At 39.9% G+C, this 18,298-nt stretch overlaps 1 protein-coding gene across 1 annotated transcript in view; it reads right to left on the bottom strand.

The window, feature by feature from the left end:
• Positions 1–5,314: 5,314 nt before the first annotated feature.
• LOC125460833 (structural maintenance of chromosomes protein 1B-like) overlaps positions 5,315–18,298 on the bottom strand; it is a 148,035-nt gene continuing 135,051 nt past the window's right edge. The window contains exons 25-26 of the mRNA XM_059652374.1: positions 8,916–9,026; positions 5,315–6,435 (exon numbers count right to left, since the gene is read on the bottom strand). Coding sequence (XP_059508357.1) covers positions 6,334–6,435; positions 8,916–9,026 — 213 coding nt within the window. The 3' untranslated portion in view covers positions 5,315–6,333. The remainder of the gene's footprint in view (positions 6,436–8,915; positions 9,027–18,298) is intronic.

Raw genomic sequence — 18,298 nt, 5'->3', positions numbered from 1 at the left:
TCAGGTTTCCCTTGATATCTTCCTTCACCTGTACATTCACTGTTTCTCTTCTGTAAATTTCTACCAGTTCTAGCTTTCCCACCATAGTTAGCACCTGTAGTTACAGAAGCACCCATATATTTCAACATATTTGTTTGTGATGTGGTAATACGAATATTCTTCTGTAGCCAGATAGCTTATTGTACAGTTGTTCGTTGTATTAAACCCACACCTTGCTGCTTATGTATTATTTCAGATGTGGACACCAAAGAAGCTTCTACACAATATCTATCAAAAGTGGTGATTACTATATTACCTTGTATCTGCACTATATACAGTGGTATAATATACATTACATAATCTATCCCAGTAAGCCTCTTATTGATGGGGGAGGACACTGGTATAACAGATTGCCAAAACAATGCTGATTAATATAATATTTATAACTTGTTCAGCATTAATTTTTACACACACGTTAAAGCCCCAGCTGGTAGTTCATCAGGTCATGTTCCCATTTCCATGATAGGTTTCACAGTGCACATTTGCTATCCACAAGAAAACTTCCCCCTGATGAATTCATCTCCCATTTTCACTAGTCTGCTTAAGCACCTACAATCCACAGGTGCTGCAGACACCATTCCTGACCATTGTTTGAGAGATTTTTCGGTACATAAACTCCTTATTAGTCCATGCAGGACTCGCTAGTAACGGTAGCCAAGCTCGGAATCAGTCTGGACTGAGAGGTCTGTTACGGATGCCTTGTCCTTTTTCCCAAGTTTTCTTGTCTTAAATTATCAACTTTACACCCACAGTTAACAAATCAATCAAATTTACTACTGACATCTCTATGTTAAATGGTGTAGTAACATCATTGACTAGGCAGTCTTTTAGGGGTGCACCCACTGGCTGTTCTCCAACAATGAATCAAACTGTGTCATCACTTATTTTACAGAAGCTGTATCCAATGTATTTGGCTTGAACTGAACACCACTCTGGAAAATCAGTTTTGGAGATATTTGAACAATGTGCACTAGCTCATGGTGTACGTTATCATAAAATTTTATAATCCTTTTACCAACACTAGCCCATTTTCTGGTCCTGGACTTGACGTATTTCCTACACTTGACAGCTTGTTTCATATTTCCATGTCAAGTATGAATTTTTGATTCATAACTTCCATCTCGGATCAGGCACTGCTTGCAGAGCTCTTTCACAAATAATTTAATATTCTCAAATGGATACTACTTCCTTGGTACCCAACACAACTTGCCCTTCCAATTTCATTGCACTGTCATTAATTCATGAAATTATCGCTGTTGCTGTATTGGGTGTTGTCCTGATTTCAATTAGTTTCTTAGGCAACACATCCCTGCCCTTTCTCTAGGATGGCTTTAGCTAGCTCTTTTTGTCCTATTTGTTCACTCTACTTTACCTGCAATCTGCAGGTGGTAGGTATTAAATAGTTGTTTGATTGACAGCAGCCTACAGTCACTTTTTGGTAGCAGCCACCTTCTGCTGAAAGCTAGTTTGAGGTTGTTGTGGGTTAGTCATGCACAGCTACGTTAAGATGATCACTGTTTGTGTTGACTGCATTGCCTCCTGCTATGTTTGTTGCCCTCTTTACAAAGATTTGCTCACCATGATCAAAACCATAGTCCAAATTTTGACTGTCCGCAGGAGATTCTCAAGGTAGCGTTCTGGACCCAACCATGTCCAGCTGCTGCTTCAATTACCTGCCCTCCATCATAAGGTCAGAAGTGGGCATGTTCACGAAAGACTGCAATAGTCAGCATCATTTGCAACTCCTTAGGTACTGAAGCAGACAATGTTCAAATGCAACAAAATCTGGACAATAGCCAGGCCTGGCGCAGAAAACCGGCATGTAACATTGGCAGCACAATAATACACCATCCCCAATAAGAGACAGACTGTCCACCCACTGTCCGTTTACATTCAATGGTGTTGCCACTACTGGATCTCCCATCATCAATATCCTGGGGGTTACCACATAAACAGTGTCTGCAACAGCAGGTCAGAAGCGAGGACTATGGCACGCAACTCACTTCCTGACTCCCCAAAGCTTGTTCACCATCTGCAAGGCACACGTTAAGAGTATGATGGAACAAGCCCCACTTGCCTGAATGAGTGAAGGTCCAACAATACTGAAGAAGCTTGACACATTCAGGATAAAGCAGATTGGTGGCAAAACGACAAGCATCCACTCTGTTCCATCGATGCATAGTGGCAGCAATGTGTAGTGTTTACAAGATGCACTGCTGAAGATTCTTAGTTCCTTCCAAACACGTAACCACTTCTATCTAAAAGAACAAGGGTAGCAGATACGTGGGAACACCACCACCTGCAAATTCCCTTCCAAGCTACTTGCCATCCTGACTTGGAAATATATAATAGTGTTCATTCACTGATGCAGTGTCAAAATCTTGGAAATCCCTTCCTAAGGGCATAGGTTGGGTCAACCTACAGCATTTGGACTGCAGCAGTTCAAGATGACAGATCACTATTATTTTCTCAAGGACAGGGGATGGGCAATAAATGCTGGCCAGCCAGCAACACCTAAGTCCCACAAGTGAATAAATTAAAACTGTCAGTTCAATCCATTTAATGCTGTCGGTCACACTGAGATTCCCATAAATTACTTCACTATCAAATGTTGAGTCAGACGGTCAAAATTATTACTTGTTTGTATTCCCAAAATCCATGTAAAGCGATTGGCAATGTATAATTAACACAATATTAGAATTCACAGCTCAAGAATCAAAGTATGGGGTTATTTTTGTACTTACTAACATAATCTCATCCCTACCAATAGCTGAAAACACAAAAGATTAATGGAAACTTTCTAAAATAAAACATCAGAATGCTACTTAGAAAATTATCTGTATTGTTTCAATATATCTGTAATGCACTTAAGACCACTCATTTCTAATGGGAGATCTATATTTTTCATTCTAATTGAGATGCTTTGTGCTTTTTAAAAAGATCAGCTACAATCTTATGAAATGTCAAAGCAGTAAGACTTCCCTTTGCTAATCATTTGTCTTTTCGAAAAAAAAATTGTCTTGTGAATTATTTAACAGCTTGTTATATTTTAACAGCACTGTTAAATTGACAAAATTGGTCATTTTGACTAAAGGTTAGTGCTTTTCAACAAAATTTAGACTTTGCAGTACCTTAAGGGTACTGTTCAATTATAATCAAAACCTTTTTATTCAAGATTTAACTATATATAAAGAAGTAGTGGTGAAAAATATTTAAGTAGTACCGAATTGGGATGAACTTGAATGAACCTGAAGATTTCTCAGTTCACTACAAATAATTTAGCATTTGTTTGAATTAAGAACTACATTTTTGATTTTAGGAAAAATTAAAACTTGGAAAGAGTTGTCTCTTAAAGTAATATTGTGAAGCATTCTGATGAAAAATCCTGTGATGCTGAATACAGGTAAAATGTGTTTCCATTTATTTGAGGCAAAATTTATGTATGTAAATCTTATCAATCTTGCACCTTTACAATTATAGAAATGGTTTGATAGAATGTTTATTTGATAGTGATAGGTTAACTGCACTGCAGTGAGAACACAAATCTGAGCAGGAGTAGGCCATTAAGTCCCTTGAGTCTTTGTCATCCAGTAAAAGCATGGCTGATCAGATCGAGGCCTGAACTCCACACTCTTGCAAACCCCTTCGTAAGCCTTGAAGCAAGAATTAAAAAATACACTGAACATAAGTGTTGATGTTCCCAAGGAAAACCAGTGTAGAGAAACTAGTTCAACAGATGGTTCAATCAAATGGAAGTTGTGTAAGAGTAAGGCAAATATGTCATTGCACCTAGGCACAGATTTTACTTTATAAATGTGATACTATTACCCTATATTTGTCCCTTTGCCCTTTCTTGTTAGGAGAAATGAAGTGACTAAATGAATAACTGATTTTTCACTGTTTATTTTGACAAAAGTAAAATATCAAGCAATAACATCTTCAATATTTTCATAAAATTATTTATCTTTGTCAATGAAACACTGCATTAGTAAAACTAACTATAACCCACACATGTTTAAATGAATAGTTAATCTGAAATGTTAACGCTTCTGGCCACTTATTTTGTAACTGGCACATTTTTAAACAGATCACACTTGTATGTAAACAGTGCTAATTTTTTTTTGCTATTTTGCCCACCCTAACATCCCCATTTCAGAGCTCTGCCTGGTGCTGGCTTTTTATACTTTTTGCTGTGTTCTAACTGCTTATAGACAATAGACCTGCCTATTTCCTGTTATCGCCCTTTTACAAGGAATACTGCGTGCAGTTTTGGCCTTTTTATCTGAGGAAGAATGTTCTCCCTCTGGAGGGAGTTTAGTAAATATACCAAATTGACTCCTGAGATGGCAGCATTGAGTTATGAGGATAGGCTGAATTGATTAGGATTCACTGGAGTTCAGAAGCATGAGGAGGGATCTCACAGAAACCTATAAAATTCTAACAGGAGTAGACAATTATATGTAGGAAGGATGTTCCTTATGGTAAAGGAGTCCAAATCCAGGGCTAATAGTGTAAGGATAAAGTTTAAGACCTTTTAGGACTGAGATGAGGAGAAATTTCTTTACCAGAGAGTCATAAACCTGTGGAATTCACTTCCAAAGAAAGTGGTTGAGGTATAAAACATCTGTCTTTAAGGTGGTAAATATAAGTCTTGTGGCTAAAGGGACCAAGCGATAGGGGGGAAAAATGGGATTAGGGTGCTGAATGGTAAGCCATTATTGTATGAATGACTGAGCAGGCTTGAATGTTCTGCTATTTTCTATGTTTCCATGTTTGTATCAATTCTTTTCCCCTTTTCTATCTCATCATATCCTGACAACTATCTTCTTAACACCTTCAACATTAATTTCTTTTTAATGTTTTCTTCAGCCTCCACAACCCATTTCATTTTTATGCTTCTAGCAACCTCTTCACCAGTCCACATTTCTACTTCTATATCCACCTGAATATTTGCTGTTTTTTTTTGCTCATTGTACTTCTCTCCCTCATGTTTCGTTTTATCATTTTCAACTTTGTCACTTGCACTACGGATTTTCACTGAAACTACTGGTCTCTGGTTTACACAAACTCTTGAGTACTCTCCCCTCTCCAGTATATGTGATAAATGAGGCCCATGCTTCTCAACCTGTTTTCTTCACTGTGTTAACAAGTAATAACTAGAAACAATAACATGATTAACATTTGGGCAAAACCAAAAAGCATTCTACAAGTATATAAAATGCAATCAATATAATAACAATTTATTCAACAGAAATTGCTTTCTTTAGTTCACCTTCTGCAAAATTACCATGTGTGCATTGCAATGCCTTAGATGAAGTTTAAGTGTTTAAAACTTGATCTGTCAACTTAGGCCTGCTTTTGTACCAAGACACTGTTCTGATATCTTAGCACCTTTGTACTCTATTGGGAATTCCAGGTGTTGACTGAGATGCCTAGATTTTGATGCGTACTTGGCCAGTATAGCATTGGACACTGTGTACAGATTTGTAAGATTTTGTATCTCCTAGTGTATGGAAAATAGACAAATGGTAATCTTTCATGAGGAATGAAAATCTCCAAAGAAACTACTGGCAATGTGTTTTGTTTTATGTTTGAGTAAATCTTTCCTCTTCCTTTTCCATATCTTGAAGACTGCAATGTGAAGTACCTAATACAGGTATGTTATACATCTTGGAAACTTTATTTTGGTCCCCATTATGTTTTCAATTATGGTACATTCAAATTTGCTAACTTACATATTCAAAATCAAATGTGATTCCTGAGTGTCCGATGCTTCATGATTTTTAACTTCTTCACAATGTCATTGTTACTGAGATAGCCAGCAGTATAACAATAATTTTAGTTGTTCTCTTAGCAATTGCAAATCTTTTGTTTTTAAACAACCCCTAAAAAGGTGCATCTGAAGATGTGCATGCAAGCTTGCTCTAAAATTGACCATTTGAAGTTTCCTTTCAGTTTTACAAATGTTTGACACTAAATTAGACAGGGCTTTAATGGTAGCAATTGTTGGTTTTATGGAAAAGTATGATCAATAAATGGCACTTTGTTTCTTGAATTCCAACTTAATTTTTATGGTTAGTCAACTAAAAAACCCTATGGCTTTATGAATGATTTTTCCACAGAACATTTTTTTGTTTGACGGAATGGAATAAGTTTTCAAATGCATGTTAACAGATTTGCTAACAAAGAGACACTCTGCTGATTCTTAGATAACACACAAAACGTAAGTGGTTAACAACAATTCAGATGAGACAGTAGTGTTTTGAAGTATTTACACAACCAGACTGTGGTCTATTACTCTTCCTGCCTTGGCTGCAGTATCTCTTCCCTTCTAGTATTTTCTGGGTAAATGGTAAGGTCGAAGGTTAACAGTCGACTGGACATGCATTCTCCTTGCTATAACAAAAACTACAAAAGTTAGCAGATGTCAAAGTTTAAAAATGCTTATTTATTTTGTCTTCACTACTTTGCAAAATGAGGAAAGACTGATATTGAGCAGTGTCTAATTTTATCTTTCTGAATGTTTACTTACATGCTGTCTAATGTAATATGTAGTATTTAAATGTATTGATCTGGATGGCAGTCCCCATAACACCACTTTCCATGAACTGTTTCATTTTTCTGTGATTTGGTAACTTTACCAATATACAAACAACAAACAGGAGTACGCCACTCCCTCCTTTGAGACCTGCTTTGCCATTCAGTAAGATCACAGTTGATCTGATTTTTAACTTGTAACTCTGCATTCCTGCACAGCCCCAATAACCTTTCATCCCTTTTGGTAATCAAGAATTTATCTAATTCTGCCTTAAAAAGATTTTAAAATTTTGCATCCACTGCCTTTTGAGGAAAGGAATTCCAAAGACTCTACACCCTTTAAAAGTGTTTTTTTTTATATCTGTCTTGAATGTGTGCCCCTTATTTTTAAACTTGGACCCCCTAGTTCTAGATCCTCCTGTAAGACGGAATATCATTCAAGTACCCGCCTGGTCAAATTGTTTTGGGATCTTAAGTTTCAATTAAGTCACCTCTTACTCTTAACCCTAGAGGCGACAGTTAAGCCTGTCTAGTTTTACTTAAAGACTTCCACTCGTTCCAGCGCTCTACATATCAACATTTAGTTGATATGCCTCTTTTTATTCCTTGTCCCAAAACAGACAATTGTATACTTTTTCATATGGCACTCCAACTGCCGCCAGGAGGAAGGTATTTTGTTTTCTAATTTATCTTGCACAAATTTCATGTAGTGAAGATGCGAAGATAATTTTGTGCAAATACAGATTAAACATATATTTTGTAGTAAAGTACTTGGGTGAGTGACTATTAACTGATTTTATTGAATATTATTAGACACGGGATGGAAAGAGTGTCTTCAGAGCTATATACTATGGTTCTGGTTAAATCTTGCTTTGACATTATCATTACAGCCCCTTACACACATGCTTGATAATGACTACTAAAGTAATTGTTGGGCCCACACTCCTCAATTCTCACCAAATTTATGGCACAAATAAATACACTTCTTCCACTTGAGTCCTCTGAAGTAAGTGTACAAAAGTTGGAACTATTTGGTTCAGAGGTGAGAGCACTGATATTTAAGGCAATGTATGTAGCTAGCTTGTGAAACTTCTGGGTTTGTAAAGACATGGAAGTAATTTGCTCCTTTTCTACAAGTTCAAACCAAGTGAGATTTAATTCTTTATGAATATTAAGATAGGTTTTGTCTTCAACTTGCCATTTGGGAATGGCTTGTCTTAAGCCAGCATATCAGTTCCACTGAAATTTAGGGTAAAATATTCAAGTTGTGGAATGACAAGGTAACAGACTGAAATTTCATTTAACTAGGCAACATATCTGGATTTCTGCCACATTCCTGCCTCCACCTGAGCTAAGTTCTGGGTAGGATGATTCGGGGCCAGCTTCCCACATTTAATGTTAACTGATGTACTTATTAAAGTCCACTTAAGTGGCCTTCTGCCACAGAGATTGACCCTGCTGTAGCTGGGACCATGATCAAACAGACTTCCTAAAGGCAAAAGAATGTGGAATGCTAATTGGCTTGAGGGTAAAGAAACCACTTGCCAATCAAAGGTATGAATATAAATCAAAGGAGTGGTCACTGAGCAACATGTGCTACCTTTTGCTTTTGATTCTTCTGTGCCTCTATCCCTGCAACATGGGTACAAAAAACAACATTCAGATATGGCAAAACCAGGGAAGAAAATTTTATACCCATCTTAGGATCTCCAGTTACTCCTCCATCTTGCTTTTTTTTATTCATGCAACCTTGAAAGCCCACCTCCATTTCAAGAGTTTTAACATGCAGCAAATATTAATAATGTAAACTTATCCATATAGGTTACAGAAATAGGTTGCAATTGCACAGCATAAGTTGAACAGCTGTCTTGTATAATTAAAATTATTTTCCATACCAAAATATATTGAAAGTAGATTTGAACTGAGGAGTATGCTGTCTGGCTGCCTGGTTTTACCACTACTGTTGACAGCCTGATGTGGCAAAACAGAATCTGTTCTGAGAAAGCCAGAAGCACCTCACTAATTCAGAGGGGTCTCTGGGTGGTTATCTCCTAAAATGGCAATAGGGCCCTAATTTACAGACTGAAATGGCTCACCATCTGAAACTAGTCTGTATGCCATTTTTTTTTAATGATGACATTGGCTGGACTATGTGGCAGGTCCATGGTCACGTGACTTTGAGTGCACAACTCCCCCATTGTTTTCCTCAAGAGATTGATGAAAATCTCTGTACAGTTGCAACCCCAAAGTAAATATGGATAAATAATTAGAACATGTACAAATGTACTTACAAGCCACAACGAGAAAGTTTAAAACTAGAATACTGTTTGGAACAATACCTCTGGATATACTCCAATTAATGCATCGGCTTTTGAATAAAATTCCTCTTTCAGTGAGATGACAATCACTTGGAAGTTCTTCCTGGATTGATCTCTGATGTAATTTGTAACCTGAAGGTAAGAATGGATGATTTTTTGTTTTAGAAATAAAGACAAGATGGGGCTGTCGCATCTAAAAATGGTGAGCCTATTTCTGATATCTCCACCCAACTGCTAGTTGTGTTCACTTTGAAAATGCCAAACACCCATGGCCATTTTTAAGGAAACCTTTTGGGATTTTATTCCAATCAAGATTACACCATGTAACTATGAATTTTTCATAGGTGAACTAACTCCTTCTATGCCAAATGTCACCTTACATTGTCTTCTTTGCTCAAGAATTCACCACATCCATCAGAAATCTGTTCTAGGATGAGAAAAAATGCTTTTGTATCTCTGGTGTTTGGACTTGTAGAACACAGAACATTACAGCACAGTACATGCCCTTCGGCCCTCGATGTTGTGCTGACCTGTCATACCGATCCGAAGCCCATCTAACCTACACTATTCCATGTACGTCCATATGCTTGTCCAATGATGACTTAAATGTACTTAAACTTGGCGAATATACTACCATTGCAGACAAAGCGTTCCATTCCCTTACTACTCGCTGAGTAAAGAAACTACCTCTGACATCTGTCCTCTATCTTTCACCCCTCAATTTAAAGCTATGCCCTTCGTGCTTGCCATCACCATCCTAGGAAAAAGGCTCTCCCTATTCACCCTATCTAACCCTCTGATTATTTTATATGTTTCAATTAAATCACCTCTCAACCTTCTTCTCTCCAACAAAAACAGCCTCAAGTCCCTCAGCGTTTCCTTGTAAGACCTTCCGTCCATACCATGCAACATCCTAGTAAATCTCCTCTGCACCCTTTCCAAAGCTTCCACATCCTTCTTATAATGTGGTGACCAGAACTGTACGCAATACTCCAAGTGCGGCCGCACCAGAGTTTTGTACAGCTGCAGCATAACCTCTTGGTTCCAGAACTCGATCCCTCTATTAATAAAAGCTAAAACACTGTATGCCTTCTTAACAGCCCTGTCAACCTGGGTGGCAACTTTCACGGATCTGGATGTGAGTTTGCTCGCTGAGCTGAACGTAGAACGCAGAAAATGACATCACCAACCCAAGGAAACCTAACCAGATAAATAAAGCGGGACATAACACCAGCGATTCGTCAGAGGCTCACTGATGATGTTACGTAGAATGGTGACGAAACATCTGAAAACTAACCTTCCAGCTCAGCGAGCAAACTCACATCCAGAACGTCAACCTGAGCTACAAATCTTCTCAAAACTCGCTAACTTTCAAGGATCTGTGTACATGGACACCGAGATCTCTCTGCTCATCTACACTACAAAGAATCTTACCATTAGCCCAGTACTTTGCCTTCCAGTTACTCCTACCAAAGTACATCACCTCACACTTGTCCCAGCTCTGCAGCTTATCATGGGTATGACTGAAATCCTTTTTTTAATCTATAATTTGAAATGATCAAATCTGAAACATAGTTTTATGGCACAGATGAGGCCATCTCGTCCATTGTATCCATGCTGGACAATGTTACCCAGTCTACTCGCATCTTCCAACTCTTGGTCTGTAACCCTGTAAGTTATAACAACAAGTACAGATCCAAGCTTTTAAATATATTGTGACGTGTTTTGCCTCTCCTATCCTTTCAGGCAGTAAGCTCCAGCTCTGTCACCCTTGGGCTGCAAATATTTCTCCACTTCTTTCTTCCACTAAACATTTTTTAAATCTAAGCTCCCAGATGACCACTGTCAAAAATGAAAAGGTCAGGAGCCAGATTTTCTGATAAGCAACAATGATTGTAACACATTTGGGGGGGCATCCTGACTGTCTCTGCTGCATCTGCTCCCAGGATGAGACATTTCACTCCCGTACATCTCGGATGTCCCGTTTTTCAACGATCGCAGCATTTCCCCCCACCTCAGTGGTTGAGAATGCCCTCGATCGTGTCTCCCGCATTTCCTGCAACTCATCCCTCACACCCCCTCCCCGCAACAACAAAGACATTTTTCCCTCCCCACCCTCATCTGCTTTCCGGATGGACCACTCTCTCCGTGACCCCCTTTGTCTGTTCCACACTCCTCTCCAGCCCCACCACAACTGGCACTTTTGCCTGCAACCACAGTAAGTGCTACACCTGCCTGCCACTATACCACTCCACCTCACCCCCATCCCAGGCCCCAAGAAGACTTTCCACATAAAGCAGATATTCACCTGCACCCTTGCCAATGTGGTATACTGCATCCGCTGTTCCCGTTGTGGCCTCCACTACAGTGGCGAAACCAAGCGGAAACTTGGGGAGTGTTTTGCAGAACACCTACACTTGGTTCGGACTAAACAACTGCACCTCCCAGTTGCGGAACCATTTCAACTCCCTCTCCCATTCCTCAGAAAACATGTCCAGCCTGGGCCTCCTGCAGTGCCACAACAATACCACCTGAAGGTTGCAGGAAAAGCAACTAATATTCTGCTTGGGACCCCTGCAGCCCAATGGTATCAAGGTGAACTTCACAAGCTTCAAAATCTCCCCTCCCCCTACTGCATTCCAAAACCACCCTGCCTCCCTAACCTGTCCTTCCTCCCACCTATCCTCTCCTCCTGCCTCAAGCCGCACCCCCATCTCTTACCTGCCAAACTCATCCTGCTCTCTTGACCTGTCCGTCCTCCCTGGCCTGACCTATCTCCTCCCTACCTACGCTCATTTTTACTGGCTCCGTACCCCCCTCCTCTCTGACCTGTCTGTCTTCTCTCCACCTATCTTCTCCTCTACCCAGCTTCTATCTGCCTCCCCCTCTCTCCCTATTTATTTCAGAACCTCCTTCCCCTCCCCCATTTCTGAAGAAGGGGCTAGGCCCGAAACGTCGGCCTTCCTGCTCGTTTGATGCTACTTGGCCTGCTGTGTTCATCCAGCTCTATACCTTGTTATCAATGATTGTAACTCTGCTGTTTTCTTTAAACTTCAAAGAACTCTGCATTTTGAAATTCACGGCTCCTTTAGCATTGCGGACCTGTACTTTAAATTTGACAGTCCCTTGGAGTGCAGGATTGTCAAAAGAAGGCAAATTGTCACAACAGCTAATTGTCATAGTCTGTATTTTAAATCTTACTAACACAGCCAGCTGTGAAAGGTTATGTATGCAAAATAAATGAGGATAGGGTGCCATGACATGAGGTTGGGAGAGGGTCAGAGACAGTGTCTGACATGGAGTGGTGAGAATGTTGGGGTTCAATAGGCAGGCTCATTGCCAGGTCCATCAACAGGGATTGTGGGATCAGGTTGCGGGTGGAGAAGGCTTTGTCTAGTTTGGGTATGGGGCCTTGGATCTGGGTTTGGGGCGTATCAGGGTCTGGTAAAATGTAATTGGGGGTGGGCTTTGTGGGAAATTGGGGTTAATTACTAGTTACCTAGGAGGGGGACTAGGTTTTAAATGGTCTAACTTTTTCTGAGCAATTATTTAACTGTGGCAGAACATTCTGAATTTTCTAATTTAAATGGACATTTTGAAGGTTTCCTTGTGTTTTTTTCCCCCCCAGGGCATCTGCTATACTGCAATTTCTGCAGGACGTAACTCCCATCAATGCTGCAGAAACAACTATTTCACCATCAGAAAATCCAGACCACTCTGCCATCTACTCATTTCATCCAACTATCAATTCACATTACCAATTAAATCTGCGCTCCATCTCCTCCAGGGCTGAGAACTGATTAGCGGTTAGGAAAGAGTAGGAATAAATAGATTTTTTTTGGAATAAGGCATGGCAAATTGGGTACTACAAGGGTCTATCCTCAGGGCCCCAGCCAATCAAAACATACCTGTGGTCTTAATGGCTAAATTAAATATAAAAGTTCCAAGTTTGCTGCTGACACAAAACTTGATGGGATTGAGAGTGGTGATGAGGAAGTAAAGAGGCTTCAAAACATTTAGGCAAATTAAGTGAATGAGCAAAAGGATATCCCATGTAATATAACATAGATAATTGTTAAGTTCGCCACTTGGTACATGAAACAGAACGGCAGCATCTTAGTTAAGTTGTGACAGATTGGGAAATGTTGATGTACAAAAGGACCTGGGTTATATTAGATATGAGTCAATGAAAGTAAGCAAGCTGGTGCAGTAAACATTCGCCAATGCATATCACATATTGTCCTTCATCGCAAAAGGATTTCAGTACAAGGGTAATGAAGTCTAAATGCAGTTGTAGAAGAACTTGGTGAGACCACACCTGGAGTACTGTGCATGGTATGGTCTCCACACCCAACATGTGTGACAGACTGCAGAGACAATTCACCAAATGAATTCTAAAGATGGCAGGTTTGTTGTGTAAGGACAAGTTAGGTTAACTGGGTCTGTTTTCACCAAATTTGAGGAAAATGAGAAGGGTCCTCATTGAAACATAAAGTTCTGACAAGGCTGCACAGATTGGTGCAGGGTTCATATTTCCCATGGCTGGGGGTTCAAGCATAAGGGATAGGCCATTTTGGAACAAGGTAATGAGAAATTTTTTTCACTGAAGGTGGTGCATTTGTGAAATTCTCTACCACACAAGGTTGTGGAGACAAAGAAATTAGATATCATTACATTCATTAGAAAAAGATTCTGTTTCGTGCACTTTGCAGCGTACTGAAGTTGTATGTTGTACATGGGTGGTGTGGGGTGCGGAGGCGTGGCGGTAGTGTTTTGAGACAGCTTCATTTTGTTTCCTCATGTTTGAGACAAGCAGGTGGTGCAAGCCAGAGGGATTGCATTCAGCAATCACACTGCATTAATTTCAAGATTGTTATGGAAAAGGATGGGACTGAAATCAAAGTTTCTAATCTGGAGTAGGCTGATTTTAATAAGATCAGATATATTTTTAAGGTCGTAGCAAAAATTTTTAGCTCAGGCTGTGGTTGTTCTGTGGTGTGCAAATGTTTCATTACCATTCTAGGTGACGACATCAGTGCGACCTCTAATTGAAGTGATGCTCTGGTGTGACGAATCTTACCGTTTTCTGGTTCTGTTCTTCAGCAATGGTCTGTATATGGGGTCTATGTCTGTGTTTGTTAATGGAGTCCCATGTTGAGAACATGAAAATCAGAATATTAAAATCAGCCTACTCCAGGTTAGAATTTGCATGTCCCAGTATAGTCGTTTTGTTGTAGTCAAATTCATGGCCCTTGCTGTCTGTGTGTATTGAGAAACTGGACATGCAAAGGAATTAATGGAAGCCTAGTTCTCAACACAAGACTCCATTAACAAACATGTAGACGGCAGAACAATGCCTCATCTTCCTCAGGTGGCTCAGGAAATTTGGCATGTCCATAAGGACCCTCACTAACTTCTACAGATGCACCACTGAAAGCATAGTGTCCAGTTGCATAATGACCTGGTATTGCAACTGCTCTGCCCAGGACCTTTACAGAAGGTGGTGTACACAGCCCCGATGATCGTGGAAGCCAACATTCCACCTCTGGACTCAATTTACACGGCTTGCTGCCATTGAAAGGCTGCCAACATCATCAAAGACCCATCGTGCCCCAGTGATGATCTCCTGCAACCTCTTCAGTCAGGCAGAAGATACAGAAGCCTGAACACATGCACAAGCAGGTTCAGGAACCCTAACTCTAACCCAGCTGTTGTTTGACTGCTGAAGGGACTCCCTAGCCTCAAATAATACTGCTGTATGATCTGCCTCAGTGCTCATAAACAAAGCTTTTCATTGTGCTTTGGTGCATGTTACAATCAAATCAAAGTAGCAAGCTTGACTGGCACATCCACAAGCACCCACTCACCACCACCAACACTCAGTAACAGCAGTGTGTAATGTCTACAAATTGCACAACATCTTCCAACCTCCCAATCATTTCAAAATACAAAGATAACACATACCTAGGAATAGCATCATTTGGAAATTCCTCTTCAAGTCGTTCGTCAGCCTGACTTGGAGATATATCTCTTCCGCCCTTGTAGCTCAGGGACACCGAAAGAATTGTGTCCTTAAAAGCCTTATGGATATATCTACAGCACGTGGTCTGCAGTGGTTCAAGAAGGCAGCTCACCACCATCTTCTCAAAGGCAACCAGGGATGGGTGATAAATGCTGGCCAGCCTGTGATGCCCACATCCCACTAGTGAATCAAAAAAAAATTGTCCTTACCTAGTATGACCAACATGTGACTCCACATCCACAGCAATGTGTGTGGCCAAGCAAGCCCGTTTTCACAATAAACTATAACAAAAAGCCCAATGGACTGCTTAGCTGTGACACTTACAATGGATTCAGAAATGACAAAGACCGACACCCTGTCCACTGGAACACATTAAACTAGGTGACCTGTGTATTCAGCTACAACAGTGCCTCATCTGTTTATCAGAGATTATTTTCATCGACACAATTTCTGTTTAAGAGACTTGTGTCAAAGTTAGAAGGCAGTGCCAATCAGATTACTGAACATAAATGATTTCCATCCAATTTCAGCACAGTCACTATGTTCAGACTTCCACAGGATCCCAATATGCAACATGCTTTCATGCTCAGATTTTGCTACTTAGGACAACACATGGTTTGGACCATTAAGTTCTCACCAATCTTCATACCGTATTTCCACTTACAGTTCTGACATGATCATCTCCATTTAATGTTCCAATCAGAAATGTTTCCTGCAGCCTTCACCTTCTATTTCTTTCCAGACTCCTTGTTATAGATTTTAAAGGGATATTCCAGAATCTGTACTGATTACATTGCATTTCTACATAAGACATGTGAACAATTGCCTCAGCTACGTTTCGGACAAAACTTTGGAAGCAAGATTCTCCCTCTTTGATACAAATAAATTGTGTTAGCAGTAGCTGTGTGCGGCTTTCAGTCATTAGCTCTTTGCTCCATCTCCTGTGATAGCTTCTAATCCCCTGGGACCAGTGATATGTTGCTGAGTGCTTCTCATGGTTACTATGGTGTGACCACACGACACTTGGAAAAGTGGACAATGTTCTCCACAACTAGATAACATCTTGAAGAGCTCTTTGAAGAGTTGGTGGGAAGGTTTCCCACGGTCTGCTCAACATTCCATTCCTCAATGTCTTGGAGGAGATGTTTTTCGAAGTCAGCAATTGAATGGTTCAAATTAAAAGCAAAGCAAAGCTCAGAGCATTTTTGAAAGCACTTTTTCTTCTCCAAGCTTTTCCTCTGGTAACATGGTGTTCTTCAAGTCTTTGTGTGAATTCATTCAAAAAAATTCAATACGATCAGATGAGCTTTTTATATTGTCAATAGTTGTCTTTATGTATTTTCTTTCTGCTGTAGTACCTCTGCAGCTACAAAGTAAAGTATGGACTGTTTGTTGTTCATCTGTTTACAGTGGTTTAGCACTTGCTGTTTTACCTCATCTTGTTCAAACTTCTGGGTCTGTTCAGTGTACTCATAGTACTTGTAAAAGTTATTGAGCTTTTTGAACACAGCATGATACCCGTTTGAAAGTTCCTGTGTGATCTGAGTTACGTGTTTTGCTCTTCTAACTTGGTCCACAATTGCTCAGCCTAGACACTGGTTGAGATCTTCCAACAGAAGTGGCTTCAGGCAGGAATTGCAGAGTAGTTTGGCACATGTCTCATCTGGTCCTTTTACAGGGTATATGCATGTAGATATTGTAAAGTAATAATTTCTCTCACTTAGTAACCTCTTCACCAGATTATGATTATCATAGCATTAATTGTCCATCTTCTGAAATCTATGAATGGCTTTGGCGCACGCACAGATTTTCAAAACTGCACCTAACAACTCACTGATCTTGAGTACTGCCCCCATTGAGTGTCTGTAGATTTCTGTCCACTTCTCTTAGAAGTTCATTACAAAAGGAACCTTTTCTTCACCATTTCTACATAATCTTCACATTGTGATATAAATCTGACTGATTTTTTTTGTTTCCAGTATGCACTCAGGTTCTACCCATTATACCACATCTTTTTTTCCAAGTTTCCTCTACTTTGACAGAAGGCACTTAGCATACCATAAGCCGCATATACCTTTCCTTTAAATATTTTCAGGAAAGATGCTTTGCGTGTTTACAAATTTTGCTCAGTAATCCTCCATTTCACATTGCTCGGATTAACAAGGGTCTTACCAGATGCAAGTTTCTTGGTGAGTGTTCTCCCATGTTTCCTCATGTGTTCCCTCAAGGTCTTTTCCATGTCTCCCTTGCTATTGACTGCTAATGAAAATGTCCTGTTGCTCTTATTTCTTCCCTTTATTTTCAAATCCTTTGTCACTTTGTTCTGCTGATTTTAGTTTTAAACTTCAACCCACTCTTGGATTCTATCTGTGCAGCTACTTAAAATGTAGTTTAAGATCTCTTTGTTTGATGTGTGTTCCAAGTTCTTAACCAACTGACTCAAAAACCCTTGTCATCTCTGCTTTAAAATTCTTAAGCAGAATTGCCTGCTCACTCCTTGAAATACATTCAGTATTTGGCTTCTTTCAAACTTCACTATCCAAAATTTCTCCAAGTTTCTGAAGGTCTCAGTTGCAAGTTGGGGTAATTAGATCAATCATTTTCTGAAAACAGGAATATACCTCAATCCTTAGCCTCCATTCCAAATCTGAATACTCCTCTGACACTCATTGTACATGTTCACCACTAAACTGTTTCATTTTAGTCCATGTACTGGTTATCTAACTGATAAACTCTGGGGTGTTGGAGCATCTTCTGTTTAGAAAATGCTGCAAAATATTGTGTTTGAGCTCTGTCACCTTCTGACTGCATCCCACATTAAGTGGTGCCATTAGCAGATCCTGCATCCCTGTAATATACCAGTTGTTTTTCTTAGATCCAAAACAGCAGAACTCTGAAAGTTTGTAACCTTGCCTCTCAGCTTTAGCTGTGATCCTGATCATCTCGGTCAGTTCCTGGTACGTTTTAATTGAGAAACCCCACATCTCACGTGAGCCATTTGCACGACACCCTTCATTTTTAAGGTTGTCTCTGTCATCATGTTTATTACAATCAAATGGCTTAATCATTACTAGTGTGGCCAATTCATTGTGATGCTCATTTGTGCCATCGAGACTGGGCTGTTCCTCAGCCTGCAACCCCTCAATCCTTCTCGAGGATCAAGATGAAATCACAAACTTTCCTCTTCAGCATTCCTGTTGTTTTAACGAGCTGCATGTAGACCCCAGCACTGCATCTCCCACATCCTACTGCAAACTGAGAGCTAAACCGCGTGTTCAGCAATGTAGAGTTGCCTGCACTGTGCACAGTTCTGGTTGCCCTGCTCCATTAAAGACATGACTAAACAGCGAGTGTTCAGAAAAAAAATCACAATGTTAAAAGG

Source organism: Stegostoma tigrinum, chromosome 18, assembly GCF_030684315.1.
Source record: "Stegostoma tigrinum isolate sSteTig4 chromosome 18, sSteTig4.hap1, whole genome shotgun sequence".
Lineage (NCBI taxonomy): Eukaryota > Metazoa > Chordata > Chondrichthyes > Orectolobiformes > Stegostomatidae > Stegostoma > Stegostoma tigrinum.
Note: the sequence above shows the minus strand (reverse complement) of the source record. Positions and strands in the feature narration are given on the sequence as shown.